Consider the following 21,200-nt stretch of genomic DNA (forward strand, 5'->3'; position numbering starts at 1 on the left):
GGTTTCTGCCTTGACAAAGTAGGTTCGGTCCGAGGTTGGGGGAAATTCATGACAGGGGCAAAGTTATTAGAGCGTGGATAATAAGCATGCCTTCCGCTCGTCCTGCTCGAAGCGTGTAGGGAGGAATATTGATACATCCGTGATGAATACTATTTAGTAGATATACGAGGCTGGAATATATGAAGGCACAGTTTCTAAGCACAGAGAAGTTGAATTGGCGCTCCAAAACCCAAAGTATGACTCGCTTATTCCCCATAAATGCATATAGAATACAATCCGTCTGTCTATCAATCCCAAAACTCAGAACAATAATGCTAGCCCTGCTGGATCGCTAGATGCTCCCGGCATTACCCCCAAATAAACTCATCCCAGTAGGCAATCCAGTTGCCCAAGAGTCAAAGATTGCATATATATCGCGGTTCGCCAAGTAAGGGGCTTGTTCTGACGTATCCGTTCCCAAAAGGCCCTGCAAGCAATCAGGCTCGAAGATCGACATCGGACCCGCATCATCCGTGAACTGTAGACTGTTCTCAAACTCGTTGTAGGTCCCAGCACATGACTGTTTTGTTCTAACCAGTCCCTTAGCTATCTGCAAGAAGGTGGAACAAATTTGATACAGACGCTCCGAGCTAGATGATACAGATCGGATGTGCTGCAGACTGTCAACTACCTCCGTAAGAAGTTGGATATCGTCAGAGCTGGTTGCTGCGATAGCGTGCAGGAATATGACGATGAAAGGCGTGAAGGACGAGAATAGGAGAACCCTGCATATGTCAGTTACAGCACTCATGATAAGGGACGTTGTGAGAACAGACCAATTGGCGTAATCGGCATTAGAATGGAAGCCAGAGGTTTGGAATTTTCCAAAACAGCGTAAGTGGCTCTGTAGGCTAAGGCGCGCGACCCGAAAGCAATGTGTGTTGAGCTCGGCGTCTACCTCACCTGATGTGATTGGTGCGCGCAACAGTGACGTGTATGTCGAATAGTATAGCATGTCCCAGCTATCTCTGGTTATTTTGAATATGTGTTGGTTGTTCACGTTACTTGCGTCGATCTAGAAGATTGTAAAAGTTACTGTCACTAAGGATCTTCATGGTCGAGTATGATGTACTTGCTCACCTCCTTGAACGCAGTGTACCAGTGGTGAATGTCAAAGTGTATACCATGTATTCGTCGCGTTCGTTCCGAGTAGGAACTCTTGGAACCCTCTGCGGAATAAAGCTTGTCATATATTTCTCCCTGAATCTTGGCTAGTCGAATACCCATAACAAACGATTCGTCCCACGGCCTAACCGCAGGGTCCGTGGTGATGGCTGGGTACTGTGCATCAATATCGAAATCCTGCATGCTGGAAGCTCGCCCAAAGTACAAAGACATATGCTTTTCAAAGAGATACGTAGTCCAGAATAGTCGTCGCATATTTTCCGAATTTCCCGTTTTATCGCTGCGATACGTTATCTCGCGATGGCACCCGAGCATCTGGCAATGGGTGGCAGCTGCTGAGATGAAAGTGCAACATAGCAATGGCTTGGCTTCGTCCTGCGCTTTTATGAACTGGTTACAGTGGCAACGGGGCCAACACATCAGTCGGAGGTCCCTTCTCATTGTTTTACACAACTTACCCCCATAATCAGCGCGAATATACTTTCAAAACTAGGAACAGCCAAAACATCGTACGACTCGACCAAGGTATTGAAGTTCTGCTCGCACGTAGACATATGCGCCTTGAGATCAAATCTTTGACACAAAGAGTTTCCCAAAATCGTGAATTCTTTTAGGAGAGTAAGAAGGATCCCGTGCATGCTGGCTAGATCAGCCGTGGAAATTGGCTCTGTCGGGAAATAGACTCTCTGGCACAAGCGCTCCACCAGGGCTGGATCGTTTATCACATATGAACAAAGGAATATAGGGCGATTAGCTGCAAAGATTAGTCCAAGTACTATATCCAGTGACCAGCCTCTCTATCTTCCATCTCATATACTCACTCTTTATTTCTTTTAGAATAGCAATAATTAGATCGATGGGTAACAAGTTGTCCATCGTGGGCAACAACTGTGCTGCAGGAACTCGAGACATTCGATACTCTGTTGCAAAAGACGACCTTGTCGCTGTCTGGAGCAATGTCTTCAGATGATCTAACGAGGACTTAAGATCCAAGTGTTCTCCGGCGCCTTCTGAATTGGCTGTCTTTTGAGCTACATCGCTTGCTAGCATAGACTGGCTGGTAAACGAAGAGATACCTTCATACACAGGAGCAACACGAGTCGGTTGCGGTACAGCTTGCTCACTCCCAGTAGAGACTTCATCGGGCACAGTATCTCTGTGATGCTCCGATATTCCACGCTGAGTAGTCAACTGCTTCTTCTCAAGCGAAGCGAGGCGCTCTTCTAGACGTCTGATCTGACCCTGCCTGGCACAGAATTATTATCTAGCTCCAAACTGACTTTAACTAATCCCTACAGATCTCGTTCCGGTCTAGGCCGAGTTTCCGACCTCGATGCAGGATTGGCCTCTTCGCAGGTGATGCCAGACGCTTGGCAGTTCGAACAAGGGACAGAGCGATCACAGCGGATCTGAATTCCTTCTTGTTAGCTTTGGGGCCTCGGGATATATTCGAATGCCGATACCTTGCGTATCTTACACCCCTCACACTGCAAACCGATTAGCTACATTGCGTTATTCGGGACTATTTTCGGGGTCCATAAACCATACTGCACGGGGGATCACGGAAAGCCGGTGCCTTCTGGCTTGGATCGTTTCTCTCCTTTCTGGGCCAGCCATTGGTATGATGTCAAGCAATTCTGTGACGAAAAATGGAGACAATGGGGGAAATGAGGACAAAGAGAAGGACAAGGAGAAGCATCCGGTACCCCTCGGATGCCCGGGCCCGCGGCTTCCGGCTTTCCCCTGGTTTCCCGTGTTGTCGATTGGTTGGAACTTGGCACATCCAGGGACCAGCTCTCCACTTCTATTAATATTTTAAAAATGGCCCAAAAATATACAATATGAGTAATTTTTTTTTATAGTTTTGATACATAGAGTATCTAATTATTATGCAGTTTGAAGTCTTTACTAATTGTCAAGGACTCAAGTGTATATTTTCTGACTATGTCAGGGACAAGGGTTTAAGGAGCCACGTGAGTTTTCTGTGACTCCTGAGGCAGTCCACCCCAATCCAGAGCATCCCCAATTCGATATGACATGACTACTTATACGGATCCCAGTTGTCAGACCCTAGGTTGTGGAGACGATGGATTTGTTTGTCTTTTTCCCGGTCTGGGCTGTATCTGTAATCAATGTGGTGTCTGAGAACGAACATCACTTTGCCAAGACTGCCTCTGCCTTCACGAGGCAAATCCAATCGTTTGTACAGAATATCGTACATTTATTCTTTTCTACTGCTCTTATGCATGATGGGACCCCCTGTTTTGCACCATATGAACGAAAACATCACATTAACCTATCCGTTACCCTAATACAAGTCTCCGTTCCCTCAAACTTCCCATACCACTGTAACCACCACATACCCACCTAGAAACACTTCCGGTGCACAATAGAAGGACCACTCTCGTCATACTCCTGTTTCGAGATCCACATTTGCTGGAACGTCGAGAGCGAAGTGAGAATGGAGCCACCGATCCAGACCGAGTATTTCCGCTCCGGTGGCGCGATGGTCTTGATTTTCATCGACGAAGGAGCTAGATTCACAAGCTCTTTATGCAGTCGGTCTGCAATGCCCGGATAAAGAGTTGTACCGCCGGACTTGATGGTAAGGGAGAGTAGTCAGTTGTATGTATTCCATTGTGTCATGATGCGGACTCCGAAGGACAAAAGAGAAGGGGAAGGAGACGCATACCATGACGATATTACCATACAAGTCCTTGCGAACGTCGACATCGCATTTCTGAATCGAGTTGAACGTGGTCTCATGAATACCACCTTGCTCGATACCGAGCAGGCTCGGCTGAAACAAAGCTTCGGGTGCCCGGAAGCGCTCATTGCCGATCGTGATCACCTGTCCGTCAGGGAGCTCGTAGGATTTCTCGATACTGGAACTCTGAGCGGCGGTTTCGATCTCCTGGTCGAAGTCTAGCGCAACGTAACAGAGTTTCTCTTTGATGTCGCGCACGATCTCATGTTCGGCCGATGTAGTGAAGCTATGGCCGCGCTCTGCTAGGATTCGCACCAGGTAGTCTGTCAAGTCGCGGCCCGCTATGTCCATACGAGCGATGGCGTGTGGCATAGAGAATCCTTCATAGATCGGGACCACGTGTGTCACCCCATCGCCGGAGTCAAGGACAATACCAGTGGTGCGACCAGATGCATACAAAGACAACACGGCCTGGATAGAGACGTAGAAGGCCGGCACATTGAAGGTTTCAAACATGATCTGAGTCATCTTCTCCCGGTTAGATTTCGGATTGATGGGAGCCTCTGTCAGCAGAACGGGATGTTCCTCAGGGGCCACGCGGAGCTCGTTAAAATATGTGTGATGCCAGATTTTCTCCATATCATCCCAGTTGGTAACGACGCCGTGCTCAATTGGGTAGTGGAGGGACAGGACGCCACGTTTAGACTGCGCTTCATCCCCGACGTAGGAGTCTTTTTGGCCCATACCAATAATGACCCTATGAAAAGCATTAGCAGCGTAATCATACCTGAAGTGGTAGGCGATCTTGGATAATTCGTGTGACGCTAGTTGTGCTTGAATGGGTTTGCTGGTTTGGACAAAGAAAGGGAATGGCTTACCCATGGTGGCGGGGACGGCCAGTAAGGGAAGCTGCGTAAATTGTCAGTCTTTATAAAGTCTTCGCTCCTGGAGATGAGAGATGATTGACTTACGAAAAACAGCGCGGGGAGCATCATCGCCAGCAAAGCCAGCTTTGCACATTCCGGAACTGCAAGGATTGCATTAGTATTTTTAATCGATTGCTGGTTGTGGCCGTCGTACCCATTATCAATAACAACGGCAGCAACTTCGTCTGGAAGTCATACGGCACATCAGCAATCTCTACCTTCTATAGAAGTGCAATAGGAGTAAGGTAGTCCCTTAGGCCATGGAAAGGGAAATACAAAATACTTACCGTCCATAATGGCTATGGCGTGATGGTCCAAATTGACTAGTGAACTTCGACTACAGATAGAGTCTTTTGACACTGCACTATAACAGCAGTAGATAAAATTATTGAATCAGAGGTAGCGCACGATACGATGTTATTGGCAAACGAGGGCGAGAACGTGCAGCGTACTTATAGATAAAATAACATCATTACCTAAGGGGTGTATTTTAGGCAGCTTAAATATGCAGGATAGCATCATGAATTCTCCATGTAGATAAATGTGAATACGCAACAATATTTCCAGGCAACAGAATCTTGGTAGGGTTGATTGCGTGTCGCTCTCAGGATGAGTTAGGGTTCATGTTCGTGATACCTGCTCGGCGTCCCGGATTGCGCGGCCCCGGGTATCCGCCGAGCAAATCAGGGCGATCATCCTTAGGCATTCATTTTCTATTGAATTAAGCCGCCTAATGGAACCATCATATAAAGTGAAAATCAATGTCGACTTCAGTAGATTACGTTCAGGTTCTTTAGCAGTAATTTCTCCATCTCAGTCTTTAGCCATCAACATGTCGGTATGTATCGTCTTCCTCCTCTTTGAAGAGTTACGCTCACCAAAGTCTGGCTGTAGATGCCATCAGGGTATGCTCCTATATTCACCAACACTCATTAAGACGTTCCACATTCCTCTCATCCTAACTATACTGCCACTAGCGTTTCTATAGCGGATGAATGCATCACCGCCTACAGCCAACTCCGTTCCGGAAGAGGGACAAAAAAGCCAACATTTGTGATCTACCGGATCTCAGACGATCAAACAGCGGTTGTAGTAGAAGAATTATCTGCAGAAAAGGATTTCGAGGCCTTCCGCCAGAAACTCAGCTCCGCTGTGGATAGCCGTGGCAACCCTGCCCCACGCTATGCGGTGTATGATGTTGAATATGACCTTGGAGAAGATGGCAAGCGGTGCAAGACAGTATTTATAAGTTGGGTGCCTGCTAGCACGCCGCTGAAAGTAAGTTCACTTCCCCTTCATTGATTTGCACATTCGGGCCAAGTCTGAGCAGAAAATATAGCTGTGTATGCTTTACGCGAGCACCAAGGAGCAGCTGCGGAGCGCTCTTGATGTCAAATTATCCATCCACGCCGATACACCGGATGAGATTGAATGGAGGACCGTGCTAAGCGTGGCCAGTGGAGGGAAGGTTTGAGATATCAAGTTAGAAGTTGTTGTCCTACATCAAAATTCGATGGATTGGCTTGTTAGTTAGATAAATTGACTTTTGGATTAATGGGAAACTTTTGTATGAACAACGCTTTTGATGCATAAGTTTTTAAGCCAAGTCTGGATGATACCCGAGACTCCATTGTGCGAGCAAGGGACTGTTACCATATATTTAGTGGGCATACTTTGTGGACGTGATAGATGTCATAGAAATCTCTTCCCTAATACCGAAATTTGCTTTTCCTTTCCTGTTGTCTATTCTGTCAACGGTGGGAGTGAATACCGGTTCTATCTTCCGGGCTTCATGCAATGGCAGGCACATCACTGATACTCCACATTGCGAAGTATCTCTGAGCATGAGACGAATGCTGACAGATCAGGGCGTCCCGTAGACCGCATGAAGCCCGGCGCCGGACTTATCAATTGTGAGCTTAGATCAGTTTTAAGGGTCTTCCCAGGATACTTAATCCACCAAACAGCGCGGTGATACCCGTAAAGATAATGAGGGTGCCATACGAGGTGCCATAGGCAAAGGCTGAAGGATCATAACTCCATGAGCCTTTGATCAGGGCGTCGCTCAACGGCCCACTAACAACGTTTCCGATTCCTCTGCCAGTTGCCAAGAAACTGAAGACCATCGACGGATCCGCCAACTGACTCTTCTTCACTACCTCGTTCATGATGGCCGGCCAGGTTGAGGTGAACGATCCCGCAAAAAGGCCATAGACAACGCAGAATATGTAGAGGGGCGCCAACGAGACGGAAAATCCCCAGAGGAGAAACACAGCAAGTGTGCTACCTATGGTTGACACTAGGATACAGGTAGTCGCATGGTACCTATCAACCAGATGGCCCATGGCGATGCACCCAAAAACCGATGCAAGGTTGCATAAGATGACGGTCAAAGACGCCAGGATAGTACTGGCACCCAGAGTACGTGCGATGGTGGGCAAGTAAATTGTCGGCAAGAAATATCCTAGGGCTTCGACGATATTACCCATTTGGAAGATGAGGAAAGTATGCGACCAGAGGAAGCTCAAGTCAAACGCTCGGGCGCTGGACGCACGCGAAATGGGCAGGCGAGGCTTCACATAATAGAGCAGCGGAGCAGCTAACAAAAATAGAGCTACGGCCCAGATTCGAAGAGTAGTTTTGTGACCGTAAGCATTCAGAAGCCATTGAAGCACTAGCGGAAGGACCACACCAGACACACCCGTTCCGGCCTATACGTGGAATAGTTAGCGTCATAACGATCATTGGCAATTTGAGGGTACTGAAGGAGTGCCTACCCACATGGTTCCAAAGGCAAGGCCTCTTTTGTGCACAAACCATTCATTCATGAAGATAATCATGGGTGAATAGGCAAGGTTGCCTCCGATCCCGCAGGCGATGCCCTGAGTTAGAATGAGGTGAGTGGTGTTAGTCGCGAAAGAACTCAGAACGAGAGCCAGGCACATAATGAGAAGTCCGACAGAAGAGCACCACCGCTTAAGAACGGGGAATCCCTGTAGCAGGGCAAAAGTCAAAGGAGAGATCATGTAGTTTACGCCCTAGGATATAGTTAGGCTAGAGCAACCTCAACAGTCTTTCCGCGAAGAAAACCATTAGCGCACCATCATGCATGTTCCAATCACGGCGGGGTTCCCCGAGCTTTTGAAAGGCTCATGCGTGGTATAAAAGTCCTGGAAGATGCCGTAGGCAAATGAGAAACCTGGGCGAGCCGTGAGATAGTGATCATACAAATGGATATGGTTGAACGACATACCCCAAACAAGGGCCTCCATCATGAAGCCTGCCGCCAAGAACAACCATGCATCTTTTCCACCATCTACCGGGGGTAGTTGAACTTCATTGTGCGGTTCGTCAGTTAAGAGACTCGACCTGGTGGGGTCTTCCTGTCTCGCTGAATGCCAGGTCTCTAGTTCCATTTTCAGTCAGTAGGCTGGGTAGAATGATAACACTCGCTGTGTAGAGAGAATTCACGAGCGTACGGAGATGAGATGAGCACGAGTACTCGGCGGAGTTTGCAAAAAGCAGTCTCCAAATGGTTAATGGGAACCAGATTGAAGACCCTGGGGTCATGTGCACAGACCAGCCGTGAACAACACAACAAGTGATCGGGACGAGAATCCGATGGTCGTGATAAGGGCGTGAAAAGTGGGGTTTGTTACCGACCATCCGACTGGTTTTCATTGGCGGGGCAAGCTCGGTGAAATGACTTACTGTCTTCAATCTCCATCCTGATTGACCCTGGTAAGTATTTTAAGTACTGCGCGTATTACCCACGTTATTGATCTGCAGTCATCATCTATAGTTTCAGTTTCATAGACCCGGATTACTCAACCGAGCAAGCAAAATGGCATCTCCTTCGTACGAACTAACTCCATATGGAGCACCTATGTTGAAGCACTTTCTGTTGGATCCCAAATATAAGAATCTCAACCATGGTATGTGCATCATATAACGCCAGAACCCTGAGTTATATATATCGGAGTACCTGCACACGTCCCGAAATATTTTGTCTCATTTTGTGCTTCTTTCCTTCTTGCTTTGCGGATTAGTGTCTAATGCTTGCACTGTTCGCCAGGATCTTTCGGTACATATCCAGCCCAGGTAAAACATGCGCTTCGGAAGTACCAGGACGAACTCGAAGCGAGGCCAGATTCTTTCATCCGCTACACCCAGGGTGAACTGCTGGATGAGTCACGTCTGGCAACTGCCAAGATTCTCAACGTCCCTGTACAAGAAGTGGTGTTCGTCAAGAATGCCACAACCGGAGTGAACACCATCCTCCGAAATCTCAGCTATGAAGAGGGAGATGTGATTATATACTTCGCGACCATTTACGGGGCCATTGAGAAGATGATCACCTCGTTGACCGAAACCACCCCGCTCCAGGCAAGAAAAGTGGACTATACTTGCCCTATCAGCCATCAGGCTCTTGTGCAGAAGTTCAGAGATGTTGTGGAACAAGCTCGATCGGAAGGATTAAACGTGAAAGTAGCGGTCTATGACACTGTGACTAGTCTTCCGGGTATGAGGTTTCCTTTTGAGGAATTGACCAGAGTTTGCAAGGACGAAGGCATATTCAGTGTCATTGATGGCGCTCATGGAATCGGACACATTCCATTGGACCTGAAGGAGTTACAACCGGATTTTTTTACAAGTAATCTGCACAAGTACAGCTCAACTGGCCCTCGGGATCATTCGCAAGGAAACTAATGATGTGGTGTAGATGGCTCTACGTCCCCCGTGGTTGTGCGGCTCTTTACGTTCCTCTGCGTCATCAACATCTGATCCGCACAACACTTCCAACCTCCTGGGGCTTTATTGCGGATCCCACGTCATCCACGGCGGACAAGCCGAATATCCTGACGCCGGTAGGGAGCAAACGGTCCGCGTTCGAAGAGCTTTTCCAGTTTGTAGCTACGAGCGATGATGCAGCTTATCTGACAGTCCCCGAGGCCGTACGCTTCCGCACTGACGTATGCGGCGGACATGACGCTATCTTCAAATACCTGGAGGAGCTCGCGACCCAAGGCGGTGACATTGTTGCAGCTGCACTCGGCACGGACGTCCTGCAGGAGCCCGATCTCCGGCCCGGGGAAAGGAGCCAGCTCCGTCGGTGCGGAATGTCCACAGTCCGATTACCGATCGCGGTTGGTGGACAGGAGAATGGAACGTTGTCGTCACCTTATCCTTTGGTGGCTGCTGCCGATGTCAGCAAGGTGGTGCATTTCCTCCAGGTGACTTTAAAAGATGAGTTTGACACCTTTGTTCCGGTTTTCCAACACGGTGATTGGTTGTGGACGCGTCTGAGTGCTCAAGTCTATCTGGAGGCCAAGGACTTTGAGTGGTTAGGCGGAGTGTTGAGGGGTTTGGTGGAGAGGGTCAGGCAGGGAGAATACCGGGCATAATCCCCCTAGACTGTATTGGGTAATGCTTGAGAGCTGTGGCGCCCGCCAATGACGGTCAGACCGAGAGGCGGTGCACCTCCAACCTTCCGGCCTGAGGCAAAAGGCTTCAACCTTCGCAGTCTAACGCGAAACTGCTTAGAATACGACCGATCCGCGTCTTCGTCGGACTCACATGTACTCCATGAGTAATGATTATTCAACATTTTCTCTCCTAAAAACGTCAGTGATCTATCGCCTTCTCTATGTATATTGCTCCTAGTTTGATTGAGATCGAACTGGTATTATAGAATTTTTGGGGTCATGCCACATGACACTACGGTGTTATACCTCGTAACTAATAAAAGGGCCGCGGGCGAATTGTTAATTGTTTCAGTTCGGTTCATCCGTGATTATTCACAAAACTAGGTCGAAGTTAACTAAGGCTATTCCCATTTGGTAAACCTTGCGAAAGGACCAGATCTGCCGTTCGTAAGCCTCGGCCTTGTCGGTTTTCCTCATCGCGTGCGGGTCCCCCAGACGTGTCCACCGAGCTAATTTCTAAAGCTGAAGCCCTCTATGGTTGAGGTTCGGCAAAATAGTCCTGTGAAGGTTACACTCATTGTCAGGTGCGGGTCCTTGCCCTTTGTTCCTTTGTCGGCATCGAACGTATATATAAAAGCTTCCCCCACCACCCTGGTCGACACTCGCCTTCTTTTCCTCGCGGCGACTCAACCACCATGATCTTGAATTCGTCTCACTACCCGGTAGCCCTGCTTGCAGGCGCCGTGGTTTTCCTCCTCTATACAGTGACCGCCCTCCAGCGGAAATACCACCAATATCGCATGGCCCGCGCGAACAACTGTCAACCGGTCCGTTGTCAAGTCAACAAAGACCCATTCCTGGGACTCGACAGCATTCGCAACAACCTGGATGCCGCCAAGAAACACGTCATCCTCGAACGCTCGCGGTCTCGCTTCCAAGAGTTTGGTAACACCTTTCGCGCCAGACGTCTGCGGACCCCCATCATCGTCACGTGTGAACCCCAGAACATCAAAACGGTTTTGTCCCTCAAATTCAAGGACTACGGACTCGGCAATCGGATCCACGCATTCGGTCCCTTGCTCGGCCATGGCATCTTCACGACGGACGGCGACCACTGGGCCCAGTCGCGCGCGATGATCCGTCCGAACTTCGTCAAGGATCAAGTCGCGCATTTGGATATCTTCGAGGAGCTCATGGCCGATCTGCTCACTTTGATCCCGACCGACGGCACCACAGTCGACCTGCAGGACTTGTTCTTCTGTTACACGATCGATTCGGCTACGGAATTCCTATTCGGCCACAGCGTCCAGTCCCTCAAGAAACGCATCTCGGGTGTGCAACTGGACGAGAACGATTTCGCCAGTTCATTCAATTATGCACAGGATGCAATTGCCAAGAATACACGTTTGGGCCCCCTGCGACACTTCTTCCGAGACTCCAAAGCGGAACACTGCAATCAGGTGTGCCACGAGTTGGTCGAACAGTTTGTGGAAAAGGCGTTGAAGTACCGTGCCAATTACGACGAGGAAAAAGCCGCAGCCGATGATGACAAGAAGCAGCGGTATCTGTTTCTGCAAGGGTTGGCGCACCAAACCGGCGATCGTAAGCGCATCCGGGACGAGTTGATGAATGTGCTTCTCGCAGGTCGGGATACTACGGCATCGCTGTTGAGCAACATGTTTTTCATGCTGGCGAAGCACCCCCACGTCTGGAACAAGCTGCGCGAGGAGGTCGCCTCCTTGGAAGGTCGCGCCCCGACGTATGAACAATTGCGCAATCTGACGTATCTTAAATACTGCATGAACGAATGTAAGTGTCCTGACAGACCACCCTTTTCATATTCTTTCATCAGCTAACCAATCAGCCCTACGTCTCCACCCCGTCGTCCCCTCCAACGCCCGCTTTGCTGTCAACGATACGGTCCTTCCTGTTGGCGGCGGCCCGGACGGCACAGCGCCCGTGTTCGTCCCCAAGGGCTCCATCGTTGCCTACAGCGTGTACTCTATGCACCGCCGCGAAGACTTCTATGGCCCCGATGCGAACGAGTACCGCCCCGAGCGCTGGGCCGATCTGCGACCGTCATGGGAGTACCTGCCCTTCAACGGCGGGCCCCGTATCTGCGTCGGCCAACAGTATGCACTGACTGAGGCCGGCTACGTCACCGTGCGTCTTGCGCAGCAGTTCTCTGTTCTCGAAAGTCGCGATCCGGGCCCGTGGGAGGAGAACCTGACCTTGACATTGTGTTCGAGAAATGGAACCAAGGTCGCCTTGAGACATTAGGCGGGCCATGAGCGTTCAGTTTCTTTTTACCTCTCTTTTTCTTTTCTTTAGCGATGACATAATGGACCCTTTGGAGCTGTTTTCTCTTCGGTATTCAGGGTTTGCTATGAACGACATATGACGACTAGATTGATTATTCATTGGATCAATACTATACAATCAGAAATAAATACATAATTTAGTTGACACGAACTCCCTCCTGCAAGTTCAGAGCATGCCCACTGCCAACTCAAACTCCATGACAGAGAACTAACATTCCAAATCCCGCCATCAATTAAGCAATGATCACCTCGTGTGACTTGTTTTGCCCTTCCGGATGAAGTTCAGGCAACATTTTTTTTCCCGCTTACGGGCCCAATAAAAGACGCGGCAATTTGACGCATTGGTAATTCATCGTGAAGATCCCTTACCGCCTACGATGTGTGTGGATGTTATGAGAAAATTAGGTAAAAAGATACCGGTGTCGGAGTAGGTGATCATCCGAACCATGTACGAAAACATGATATACAGTAAAGCAAGGTAGGCATAGAAGAGATACTAGAGTGTTGAAATAATATATGGAGAAAGAACTAAGAGGTACGTAATACGATTGTGCGACTTGCATTGTAATGAGTAAATAGTAACTTGCTTTTTCTAAATTCATTGTATGCAAATCTCTAACTCTATATATATACGCATGATGCACCATATGCTAATCTTCACCCTGGGATAAAAATACTATACATCCATACAAACATCACTCGTAGACATCAACCCGACCGCTTCACAGCGCCGAATCAGTGATATTCACCGCAACATCCCTGAACGTGCATCCCCTAGTCTGGTACACACTAGCATAGGACCCATCCAAGACGGCGGCAACGAACTGCAGCGCCCTCGCATGGCCATTGATACCCTCCGCAGAATGCCCGCCGATGGTATTGCGCTCATAGAGGATATTCACGCCGACACCGCAGTACCTTTCCAACAAGGCATCCGTATCACCGACAGGACTGACCTCATCGTGGACCGCCTTGTACGCATAGATAGGGGTCTGCGGCACGCCATGGTAGCCCATGTACCCGTCCCTGTTCAGCGCATACTGCACAACGGGGGCCCTGAAGGTGTCACTGCCGTTAACGAAATACTCGTAGACATCCTGTCCGGCGAAGAACGCCTCCGCCTGCGCGAGAGTCATGTTCTGCGATAAGAGGAAGGTCGTGCGGTTATGCTTTCCCTCTGGGTTGAGCTGGCTGACCAGGTACTCGTAGGTGGCGGGGTATTGACTGGCCAGGCCGAGGACGGCTTCTGGGATGAGTCCCGCGTTGAGGTTCCCTGTCACGGTGTTCATCACGTTCGTGATGTTGGGGGTGAGTCCGCCGAGAGCTGCACCGGCGAGAGAGAGCTCGGGCGCGTATTGTCCCTGTAACTCGGTGGCCCATTCGCTGGCGAGGGCGCCGCCAGAATATCCCCATAGAGCTGTGCGGGAGGACGAAGCTTTAATGTTGAAGGCGGTGGTGTTGGAGTGGATGATGCTGCGGATGGAGTCGAGTGTCGCGTGGCCCGATTGGACACCTGCGGTGAAGGAAGCGAGGGGACCTTCGTAGTCCGGGACATTGACGTACCAGCCCTGGCTCAGCGCGAGAGAGATGTCGATGGGAGGCGAGGTGTACATGGCATAGCTGGGGCTGGCGTTAATGCTGTGGGAGTCATATGCGATTTGGTAGGAGAGAAGAGAAGAGTTGCCGGGGCGAGGGTTGGAGGGAACGAAGACGGTAGTCACGGCCCACGAAGGGCGATATTGGCTGTCTGTGGTACGGTAGACGATGTTGTATGCTGCAGAAGCATTACCGACCAACGCAGTCAGATTGCCCGGAGCGGCGCGTAGGCGCAGGATGGCGCCGGGACGGGTGCTCTCGTAGCCATGGGGGGCGCTGTAGAAAGGGTCTACACTGGGAGGAAGAACTACAGGCGATGGGCTGGTGGTAGGCAGCCCAGAGACTATAGGGAGGAGACTCCCAATAAGAGGGAGCAGACGGACTGGGGAGAGCATGGCGTGCCGGGTGGGATGGGAAGACGGTAAAAGGGTGTACAAAAACTATGGGGAAAGCGCTGCTTAAGTACTGATATTTGTTTACTAGGTACTGTTGTGTTCACTACCACGAAAAACGATTAGAACAGCTAGTTGCGCCAATGGGAGGGCAGCGGAGTGAGATTGTGTACAAGCCTTCCAGAATATGTGGAGAAATTCCGTCGGGAGGCCCGGATCAGTCGGCGTCGTTCGGTCAGACTAGCCCCAAGCGAAGATAGCTCCTGGCCTGCAGATGCTTGTCACAGTAAGCCATTCCCTTCGGGTGGGTCTCGAAAGCAATCGAAGCTGATGGTGTCATTGATCTTGAGTTGAGGTAATAACGTTGTACTTGACCAGGGTTCTGGGCCTCTCGTGACTCAGGCCACAGGCACCAGTCTAGTCGACTCGCAGGCAGCAGAAGTGATATTCTATCTGAATCTTACTCATACCTGCCCGGAATATTGAAGACACTCAATTCTGCTATCGATAACTACTCCTACACCAAGTAATTCCCATAAGCAGCGAGTCAGCCCTCAGCCCGATGAGTGTTTGAACTGGGACACTGTGTGAAACCGCCCGATATATTAAGGCGTCCACAAGCTCGTATTTAAACATTCATGTCCATCATCTTTGCAAGCCGCAAACTCGCCCAAGCTGAAGTATTCCTTCGAGAAGCGCAACTAGGCGGCCGTACGCAAAGATAGCTTAACCCCGAGTTACAACTTACGGCCGGTTGTGGGATACTTGTGGGGAACTGTGGTGGGTCTGCAAGTGATCGCTTATTTATTTCCCTCGCACAGGTTCACGAATTGTTTCTATCAGGTGCTTGCGCTAGTCATAGGAATACCCTGGCACTTGAATTTTTTATTGACGTCTAAACAGTCCTTCCGCATATCAGTGGTTACAGTTGCTGTTTGGTGAAGGTGGTGCCGTTGTAGAGTGGGCAAGGAGACGAAAACAGAATCATAACTAAAGTGTTCCTTTCGCACAAATATGGACATCTAAGCTAATTTCTCTGCATATATTATTGACATAACCATTTCTACAGTACCTAATCACATATAAGCTCTGGCTATTTGCATTCTGGTACCAGGAGTCGGCCAATATCATAAGTACAACTTATTATCGAATTTTCATTGTAGATATCTTCGGGGAACCACCTCGTTTTCCGTGACTACTGCCTCGGTTCACCGACATCAACAGGGAGACATGTCTACTATTGAAGGTGATCTGCAGAATGGTATTGTGTAGGGTTACATCTGAAGTGTCCACTTCTTGATGTCTGTCAGCTTACCAATCTACACCGTATCCCAGCATCTGTACACAGTATCGAGGCACCGGCCCATGTCGACTAGGAAACACCCACTTTGTAGCCTAAGATAGGCACTTCTTGAACCTCTCAGCTTTCCAGCCCTTACCAGAATACTTGATATAGAACTGAAACAGAATTCTGCGTTAATAAGAATGGATAGCTAGTTACCCAGGCCCATATTCCTCACGGAGGCTATAGCCAAGCCATTTCTCTTATGGTCGAAACGAGACCTTGTGGACTAGCTTCTCGGAGATCATGTTGGCTAGGGGATTCCGCCTGGTGGTCGATTGGCCCGGAAAGTGGGTTCTTCCGGCCGCTAAGCGGTCCTACAAAGGATGGCTTTCTAGGCTTAGATAGTTTTAGATAGCCAGAGGCAAGTAATCAATGAAGGCCTGAAGATGATCCCCAATTAGAGCCTTGACAGATCATACAATGTCTAGCATGTCTCTAAACATGACGCACCGTTGTAAGCAATACTTTCATCTTATAAGCGTCCCATGTTGTATGGATTGATGCTAGCAAGCCCAAATTTCCCTTGTCTCAGAATTGACTAAGCATGTTTTTACGTACCCAGTACTTGTATTCAAGTTTCTTCAGGCCTAGTGTACTGATACCTTCTTGATTCATTAAGAGAATCCTGATCTTGATAAAGCCCCTGGAGCCCAAGATAGGTTCCTTGAATCTTGGATCGGCACGCTGGTTCCAGATGCTGCGCTGTGGGTCTGTGCCTGGACGATCCCGCCAGCAATGACCCGCGTGCTGTGGGTGAGGCTTGTGTGAGCCTTGAGGTGGGTTCAGCCTTGAACAAGGCGCTTGATTAGTGCGCCCAAACCTGTTCAGCTTCTAACTCAAGAAATGGGTGGATAAAGCGACTGCTTGAGTAAAACCTTGGTCTCGGGCGTCTTGTCCACCGTCCTCCTTGATAGAGTTTATGGGGATAGCTCTCCTAATGTCACAACTTGGCTGATTGTCAGTGATAGCCCTGGTGGCGACAGCCTCACTCGGACAGATTACTTTGCGGGCTGCTAATTTGCCTTCCAAAAGAGATACGCAGGTAATTTTACCCTCTTCCACTGACTCCAAGCCTTTTCCTATAATTGGGACGCTTGGCTATACTGAGTTATTTGCCCGAATGCGCCTCCACTTGCCGAGAACAGCCACCAGGCTCTGGGCTGTTGCCCGACCACATTGAACAAAGACAACACAAAGAAAGGGCGTACATTAGAGTAATTAAAGAATGCAGGCGCACCTGTCACAGAGCACACAACCCGAAGGGGTTAACCGCGAGCAAGCATAGTGGATCCCGGTGGAAGAGATATTTACTTGCACAGAACCACCTCCTCGGCCAGCGTTCTACGAGAACAGACCTATCTTCCCATAGAGCTGAGATGCATCGACTTTGGATCGTCATTATCGCGATATATCTATGTGGCTGGGCGTCTAGTCAGGGCGGAAGCCTTTCCGTGGAACAAGGACCACCGGAAAGGCTAACTCGACCTAACAACAGACCTGGGCGGCGTCCTCAAAAGCAATCGAGACCCGCTGAGAACAGGCAGCCTGTACAGCAGGTATCACCTCAACGTGACCCCAGGCCGTTAACTTGGGACGGCAGGCATGTCGATTACGTGGAAAAATGCACCAACGCCTATCTTAAAGAGTATTCGATGGCAAATCACCATCCATCGGCACCAGTGTTTTGCGCCGACTGCGTCAAATTCAACGGTAGAATCAGCAGAAACTCATGTATAGATCTCAACTATTGCCTTGGTTACGACAAGGCAAAGGGGGCCTTGTTTCGCCAATGGGAGTATGCTATCTTGATTCAACATTATACGGTATAAGGACTAATGATCGCAGCGGGGGAGCTTTCCGACGTGGTGATTGCTACGGGTGCACCTTGATACCAGAACCTCACGACATCGCCGTGAGAAGACACGATGTCCGATGCACATGTCGAACGAACACCCAAAACCCTGTGACGGGGGCATATGTAACCCAAACCACATTCCCTATAGGTATACTACCTACCGACAGTATACAGGACTGCTTGCTGACAGGAGTACTACAGGATATCTCGTTAATGAAGATGGTGATATAACTTGCTTCCCAGCACGAAAAAAGTCTTGGGATTAGTTGGGACTTCGTCAGTCAATAATTTAACTGGAGATATTATGTCTACAATTCATACGTTATAACGACTCTATCTTCTAACCGCTATAGTGCGCTGATTCTAACAGTTCAGGCGTATTTGATAAGGCCATTGCTCCACTAGAGGATATGCTGCGGATAAAAGAACCAAACTTGGCAACCGTTGCGATTCACACGTCGGTAATGCTAAGCTCTATACTGTGTAGAGTCATAGACCGATGATCATTACCAGATCCCACTATCTGTCGCCTCGTTCTGGCTGATTAAGGCTGGTATGGGGACTTTCTAGTGCTTCCACCAGGCACCTTGCCGGCCTTAGTACCGAGTCATAAACAATATCACACTCGTACGAATATTGCTCAATGATGATCAGGAGGAAATACTACAAGAAACTCTCTTACGACGCGCTAAGATATCGCGCGACGCCGATCTCAGCAGGAAGATTCTCCACATCAACCTGAGTCTCGGGATACACCTGCCATGACCGTGCTTCTCGCCCCACTCTCCCAGGTAATGTCGACACAATTGAAACGCGTTGCCTAAGGTTAACTAGTGCGTACACAATAAATGACAGGGATTGACTCGGGAAATAGTTATTGTAGTCCGAGCAGCTCATTTAATGGCTAAAATGAGTCTGCTATCGCCTCTGCATAGCGTGAAATAATGTTGGATCTAGTGAAAGATAGGCAAGAACACGGCACATTGAAGACCCGAGAAACCCCCTATATATCCACAGCATACTACTTTATTTGGAATGCTTCGTCCAACAGGTATGCTATATCGTGCATGTTAACGCTCGTGGCTCGTGGCAAGGATCATGGGAGAATCCTTCACGACGTTCTCCAGAGATCTCGCCATTGAAACATGGATTCTATATGTCATTGGTAGTTCAACGCCTTTCATTTATTCTAGCCGTCTTCTAACGTCTGTCGTTATAGGAATATTGATTATTGCGTGTCGCCTGTTCGTTACCCCGTGAGATTTAAATTCGAATACTCATGAAGCTAGAATGTCGCAACGGACCGCAAAGGGATCATGGAAGAGATTGCACATCGATGACTACATAATGTGCTTCACTGCGGTATGGCCCAGGATAAGCAACACGAGACGTCGGATTAATTACTGAATAGATTACATATACTGGGGCAATGGTCAGCATCAATGAAGTCGGATGGGTCAATAGCCAGCCAGAGGTTCATGCTGAGAATCTAACCCCACATGCGCAAGAGCTACTGATATGGGGGAATAAGATGTGTTTTGCCATGGAGCAATTCTGCACTGCGACAACCTGGCTAGTCAAGTGCTGCCTCTTGATAATTTACAGCCGATTAACGTACGTCGGTCTGAAAACAGTGCCAATGAGGAGCTGACAGTCTCCATCCAGGAGATTATTGAACGAGCATATCGTGGTCCAGATACTTGCAGTATACGTTGGAGTCTCCTATATATTGATCGAAATTCTCCTCTGCGCGGTCTGGTGTCGACCGATTGAGCGGTATTGTACGTCGTTAGATCGCTATGAAGGAGTTAAGTATACTAACTAGGACAGGGTCTCCGGCTGTGATCGACGATTGTACGCCCAGCTAATACCGACGCCTTTGAATTTCACTGATTTTTCGGCTAGTCCAATGTTCCACTTACTTCAACCACATGATTGTGTCCGCAGTTTTCAATATTTCTTCTGACTTGATAATGCTGTGCATCCCATTACCCCTGTTCATTCGATCCCGGCTCCGCCTGGGCAAGTGAGTAGCCCCAAGCTCATTTATGTTCCGAGCTGACTGCCATAGGAAAATTGCTGTGTGTGGCGTGTTCGGTCTTGGGTTTATTGTTGTACGTACCGTCACCTCCCATGTTACTTTCTTTCTGACATCTTCAGGTTTTAATGGCCGTTCTAAATCGATACTACAGCCTGAGCACTCTCGGTTCAATGGTCTTCATGGTCAGTCCCCACACTTCCTATTAGACTGTATACTGACTGTTGACCGTAGAGATGGTATGCGGCTGAGTTATCCACCGCAGTCTACGTCGCCAATCTCCCCTTAATGTGGCCACTCATCCGTGTGATCTTCCATTTAAAAACCCCAGAATACTCCAACTACCCGGAGCCACTACGTACTGCACCTCTGCGCGGGCGAACAGCAATCCGAAACGTTACGACATTTACTACATTTACGACACACCAGGGCAGCTCTGGCGAGTCCATCATGCGCGTTTCAGAAGGCCAGTTGCACAGCCCGACAGATGCAAATGAGTTATCCTGGGCCACTCTGGAAGATAGGGGCTATCGGCCCGCACTCAACGCCGATGTGGAATCGAATCAACGGCAGCAGCGGTTAGAGGATATTACAGTGCGAAGAACGGTGGAGGTCACGTATCAATAACTTCATTAACGTTTTAATCGGCCACATGTTTAGCCTATAAGAGGCTTATAGTGTATACACTTTGCACAGAGTGAAATGAGCTTATATTGACCGTCTTTTATCTAATCATGAAAGTGCATGTGGCCAGCTTTTCGAAGATTCACATGTATTTATTGCTCTGGGTTTGCAGTCATATCACTAATATTAATCACATTTACTAGATCAGAATGATCTAGAGCCCTCAATATCTTCACTGTCCACCTACCACATTGTTGGATTCACAACCAAGTCAGTGAGTGAGTAAAAGTGAGCACAGCGGCGTGTGGTGGACATTCAATGGTCGGTTCTAGGTAGCAACCCTGGACCAGGATAAATAAATGTCTACCTGCTCTTCTTCTTTCTATTTCGTGTCCACATCTCCAAGCTCAGTGTCCAACATGGCAAATGCTCAGTCAGCCAAAGGATGCGCCTGGTCTTCAATTAAAGGAGCCACGTTTCACAAATGTAGCGCTCTATCTACAGTGTCTATGCTGACTTGGCAGAACCACGGTCAACCTAAATTCATCCGGCAGCCCGTCCAGCCTAAACCAATGTATGGTGTCATTTTTGCGAACGAATCCTTGTGCAGCTCACAAGGCCTGAGGGATATCGAAGACACCATTACCAAGGTATTGTGTTACAATGCACGTATACAGGGCCAGATGCGAGACTTATAAATTGGTGATAAGATATCCTATATACAGACGATCCTGTCAATAATCCACTCCCAAGTTCGGAGCTCCTGGTCTTAGCATTCATGCTATCCATAACTGTCAGTCTGGGTG

At 48.9% G+C, this 21,200-nt stretch overlaps 9 protein-coding genes across 9 annotated transcripts; 5 read left to right on the forward strand and 4 right to left on the reverse strand.

The window, feature by feature from the left end:
- Positions 1-331: 331 nt before the first annotated feature.
- BDV37DRAFT_272511 (fungal specific transcription factor domain-containing protein) lies at positions 332-2,781 on the reverse strand (the record flags this gene model as incomplete). The annotated part of the gene is made up of 8 exons (XM_032084878.1): positions 332-764; positions 816-1,054; positions 1,120-1,554; positions 1,623-1,918; positions 1,986-2,300; positions 2,343-2,410; positions 2,461-2,573; positions 2,713-2,781. 8 exons carry the CDS (start codon positions 2,779-2,781, stop codon positions 332-334), a joined length of 1,968 nt encoding a protein of 655 aa, XP_031940283.1.
- Positions 2,782-3,518: 737 nt separating this feature from the next.
- BDV37DRAFT_151607 (actin) lies at positions 3,519-5,379 on the reverse strand. The gene is made up of 6 exons (XM_032078994.1): positions 5,085-5,379; positions 4,952-4,982; positions 4,843-4,898; positions 4,750-4,780; positions 3,857-4,628; positions 3,519-3,762 (listed from the first exon to the last, which is right to left on the reverse strand). The coding sequence occupies exons 1-6, from the start codon at positions 5,089-5,091 to the stop codon at positions 3,532-3,534; spliced, it is 1,128 nt and encodes a 375-aa protein (XP_031940284.1). The 5' UTR covers positions 5,092-5,379; the 3' UTR covers positions 3,519-3,531.
- Positions 5,380-5,629: 250 nt separating this feature from the next.
- BDV37DRAFT_284292 (actin-binding ADF family protein) lies at positions 5,630-6,271 on the forward strand (the record flags this gene model as incomplete). The annotated part of the gene is made up of 4 exons (XM_032087474.1): positions 5,630-5,635; positions 5,692-5,702; positions 5,775-6,075; positions 6,137-6,271. 4 exons carry the CDS (start codon positions 5,630-5,632, stop codon positions 6,269-6,271), a joined length of 453 nt encoding a protein of 150 aa, XP_031940285.1.
- Positions 6,272-6,716: 445 nt separating this feature from the next.
- BDV37DRAFT_284293 (putative MFS monocarboxylate transporter) lies at positions 6,717-8,213 on the reverse strand (the record flags this gene model as incomplete). Its single annotated transcript, XM_032087475.1, has 4 exons — positions 6,717-7,508; positions 7,575-7,835; positions 7,899-7,996; positions 8,051-8,213. The coding sequence occupies 4 exons, from the start codon at positions 8,211-8,213 to the stop codon at positions 6,717-6,719; spliced, it is 1,314 nt and encodes a 437-aa protein (XP_031940286.1).
- A 214-nt stretch (positions 8,214-8,427) lies between these two features.
- Positions 8,428-10,472, forward strand: BDV37DRAFT_151617 (pyridoxal phosphate-dependent transferase). Its single transcript, XM_032078995.1, has 3 exons — positions 8,428-8,732; positions 8,873-9,464; positions 9,521-10,472. The coding sequence occupies exons 1-3, from the start codon at positions 8,642-8,644 to the stop codon at positions 10,200-10,202; spliced, it is 1,365 nt and encodes a 454-aa protein (XP_031940287.1). The 5' UTR covers positions 8,428-8,641; the 3' UTR covers positions 10,203-10,472.
- A 446-nt stretch (positions 10,473-10,918) lies between these two features.
- BDV37DRAFT_272516 (cytochrome P450) lies at positions 10,919-12,756 on the forward strand (the record flags this gene model as incomplete). The annotated part of the gene is made up of 3 exons (XM_032084879.1): positions 10,919-12,032; positions 12,088-12,436; positions 12,717-12,756. 3 exons carry the CDS (start codon positions 10,919-10,921, stop codon positions 12,754-12,756), a joined length of 1,503 nt encoding a protein of 500 aa, XP_031940288.1.
- Positions 12,757-12,885: 129 nt separating this feature from the next.
- Positions 12,886-14,560, reverse strand: BDV37DRAFT_151652 (secretory lipase-domain-containing protein). Its single transcript, XM_032078996.1, has one exon. The coding sequence runs from the start codon at positions 14,533-14,535 to the stop codon at positions 13,267-13,269; it is 1,269 nt and encodes a 422-aa protein (XP_031940289.1). The 5' UTR covers positions 14,536-14,560; the 3' UTR covers positions 12,886-13,266.
- Positions 14,561-17,657: 3,097 nt separating this feature from the next.
- Positions 17,658-17,964, forward strand: BDV37DRAFT_251630 (uncharacterized protein; the record flags this gene model as incomplete). The annotated part of the gene is made up of 1 exon (XM_032082330.1): positions 17,658-17,964. Exon 1 carries the CDS (start codon positions 17,667-17,669, stop codon positions 17,961-17,963), a length of 297 nt encoding a protein of 98 aa, XP_031940290.1. The 5' UTR covers positions 17,658-17,666.
- Positions 17,965-18,830: 866 nt separating this feature from the next.
- BDV37DRAFT_272519 (uncharacterized protein) lies at positions 18,831-20,397 on the forward strand (the record flags this gene model as incomplete). Its single annotated transcript, XM_032084880.1, has 6 exons — positions 18,831-18,897; positions 19,563-19,586; positions 19,638-19,758; positions 19,804-19,846; positions 19,893-19,955; positions 20,005-20,397. 6 exons carry the CDS (start codon positions 18,831-18,833, stop codon positions 20,395-20,397), a joined length of 711 nt encoding a protein of 236 aa, XP_031940291.1.
- Positions 20,398-21,200: the final 803 nt, after the last annotated feature.

The sequence above is a fragment of the Aspergillus pseudonomiae genome (genome assembly GCF_009193645.1).
Source record: "Aspergillus pseudonomiae strain CBS 119388 unplaced genomic scaffold BDV37scaffold_45, whole genome shotgun sequence".
In the NCBI taxonomy this organism is placed as follows: domain Eukaryota; kingdom Fungi; phylum Ascomycota; class Eurotiomycetes; order Eurotiales; family Aspergillaceae; genus Aspergillus; species Aspergillus pseudonomiae.

Excerpts from the sequence above, each read along its gene's own strand:
- BDV37DRAFT_151652 (XM_032078996.1), bottom strand. The coding sequence starts at position 14,535 with ATGCTCTCCCCAGTCCGTCTGCTCCCTCTTATTGGGAGTCTCCTCCCT.
- BDV37DRAFT_151607 (XM_032078994.1), bottom strand. Across the intron at positions 4,899-4,951 it reads GCCGTTGTTATTGATAATGG|TTCCGGAATGTGCAAAGCTG; the intron begins GTACGACGGCCA and ends CAATCCTTGCAG. Across the intron at positions 3,763-3,856 it reads TGTATGGTAATATCGTCATG|TCCGGCGGTACAACTCTTTA; the intron begins GTATGCGTCTCC and ends CTTACCATCAAG.
- BDV37DRAFT_151617 (XM_032078995.1), top strand. The coding sequence starts at position 8,642 with ATGGCATCTCCTTCGTACGAACTAACTCCATATGGAGCACCTATGTTG. Across the intron at positions 8,733-8,872 it reads ATATAAGAATCTCAACCATG|GATCTTTCGGTACATATCCA; the intron begins GTATGTGCATCA and ends ACTGTTCGCCAG. Across the intron at positions 9,465-9,520 it reads TTTACAAGTAATCTGCACAA|ATGGCTCTACGTCCCCCGTG; the intron begins GTACAGCTCAAC and ends GATGTGGTGTAG.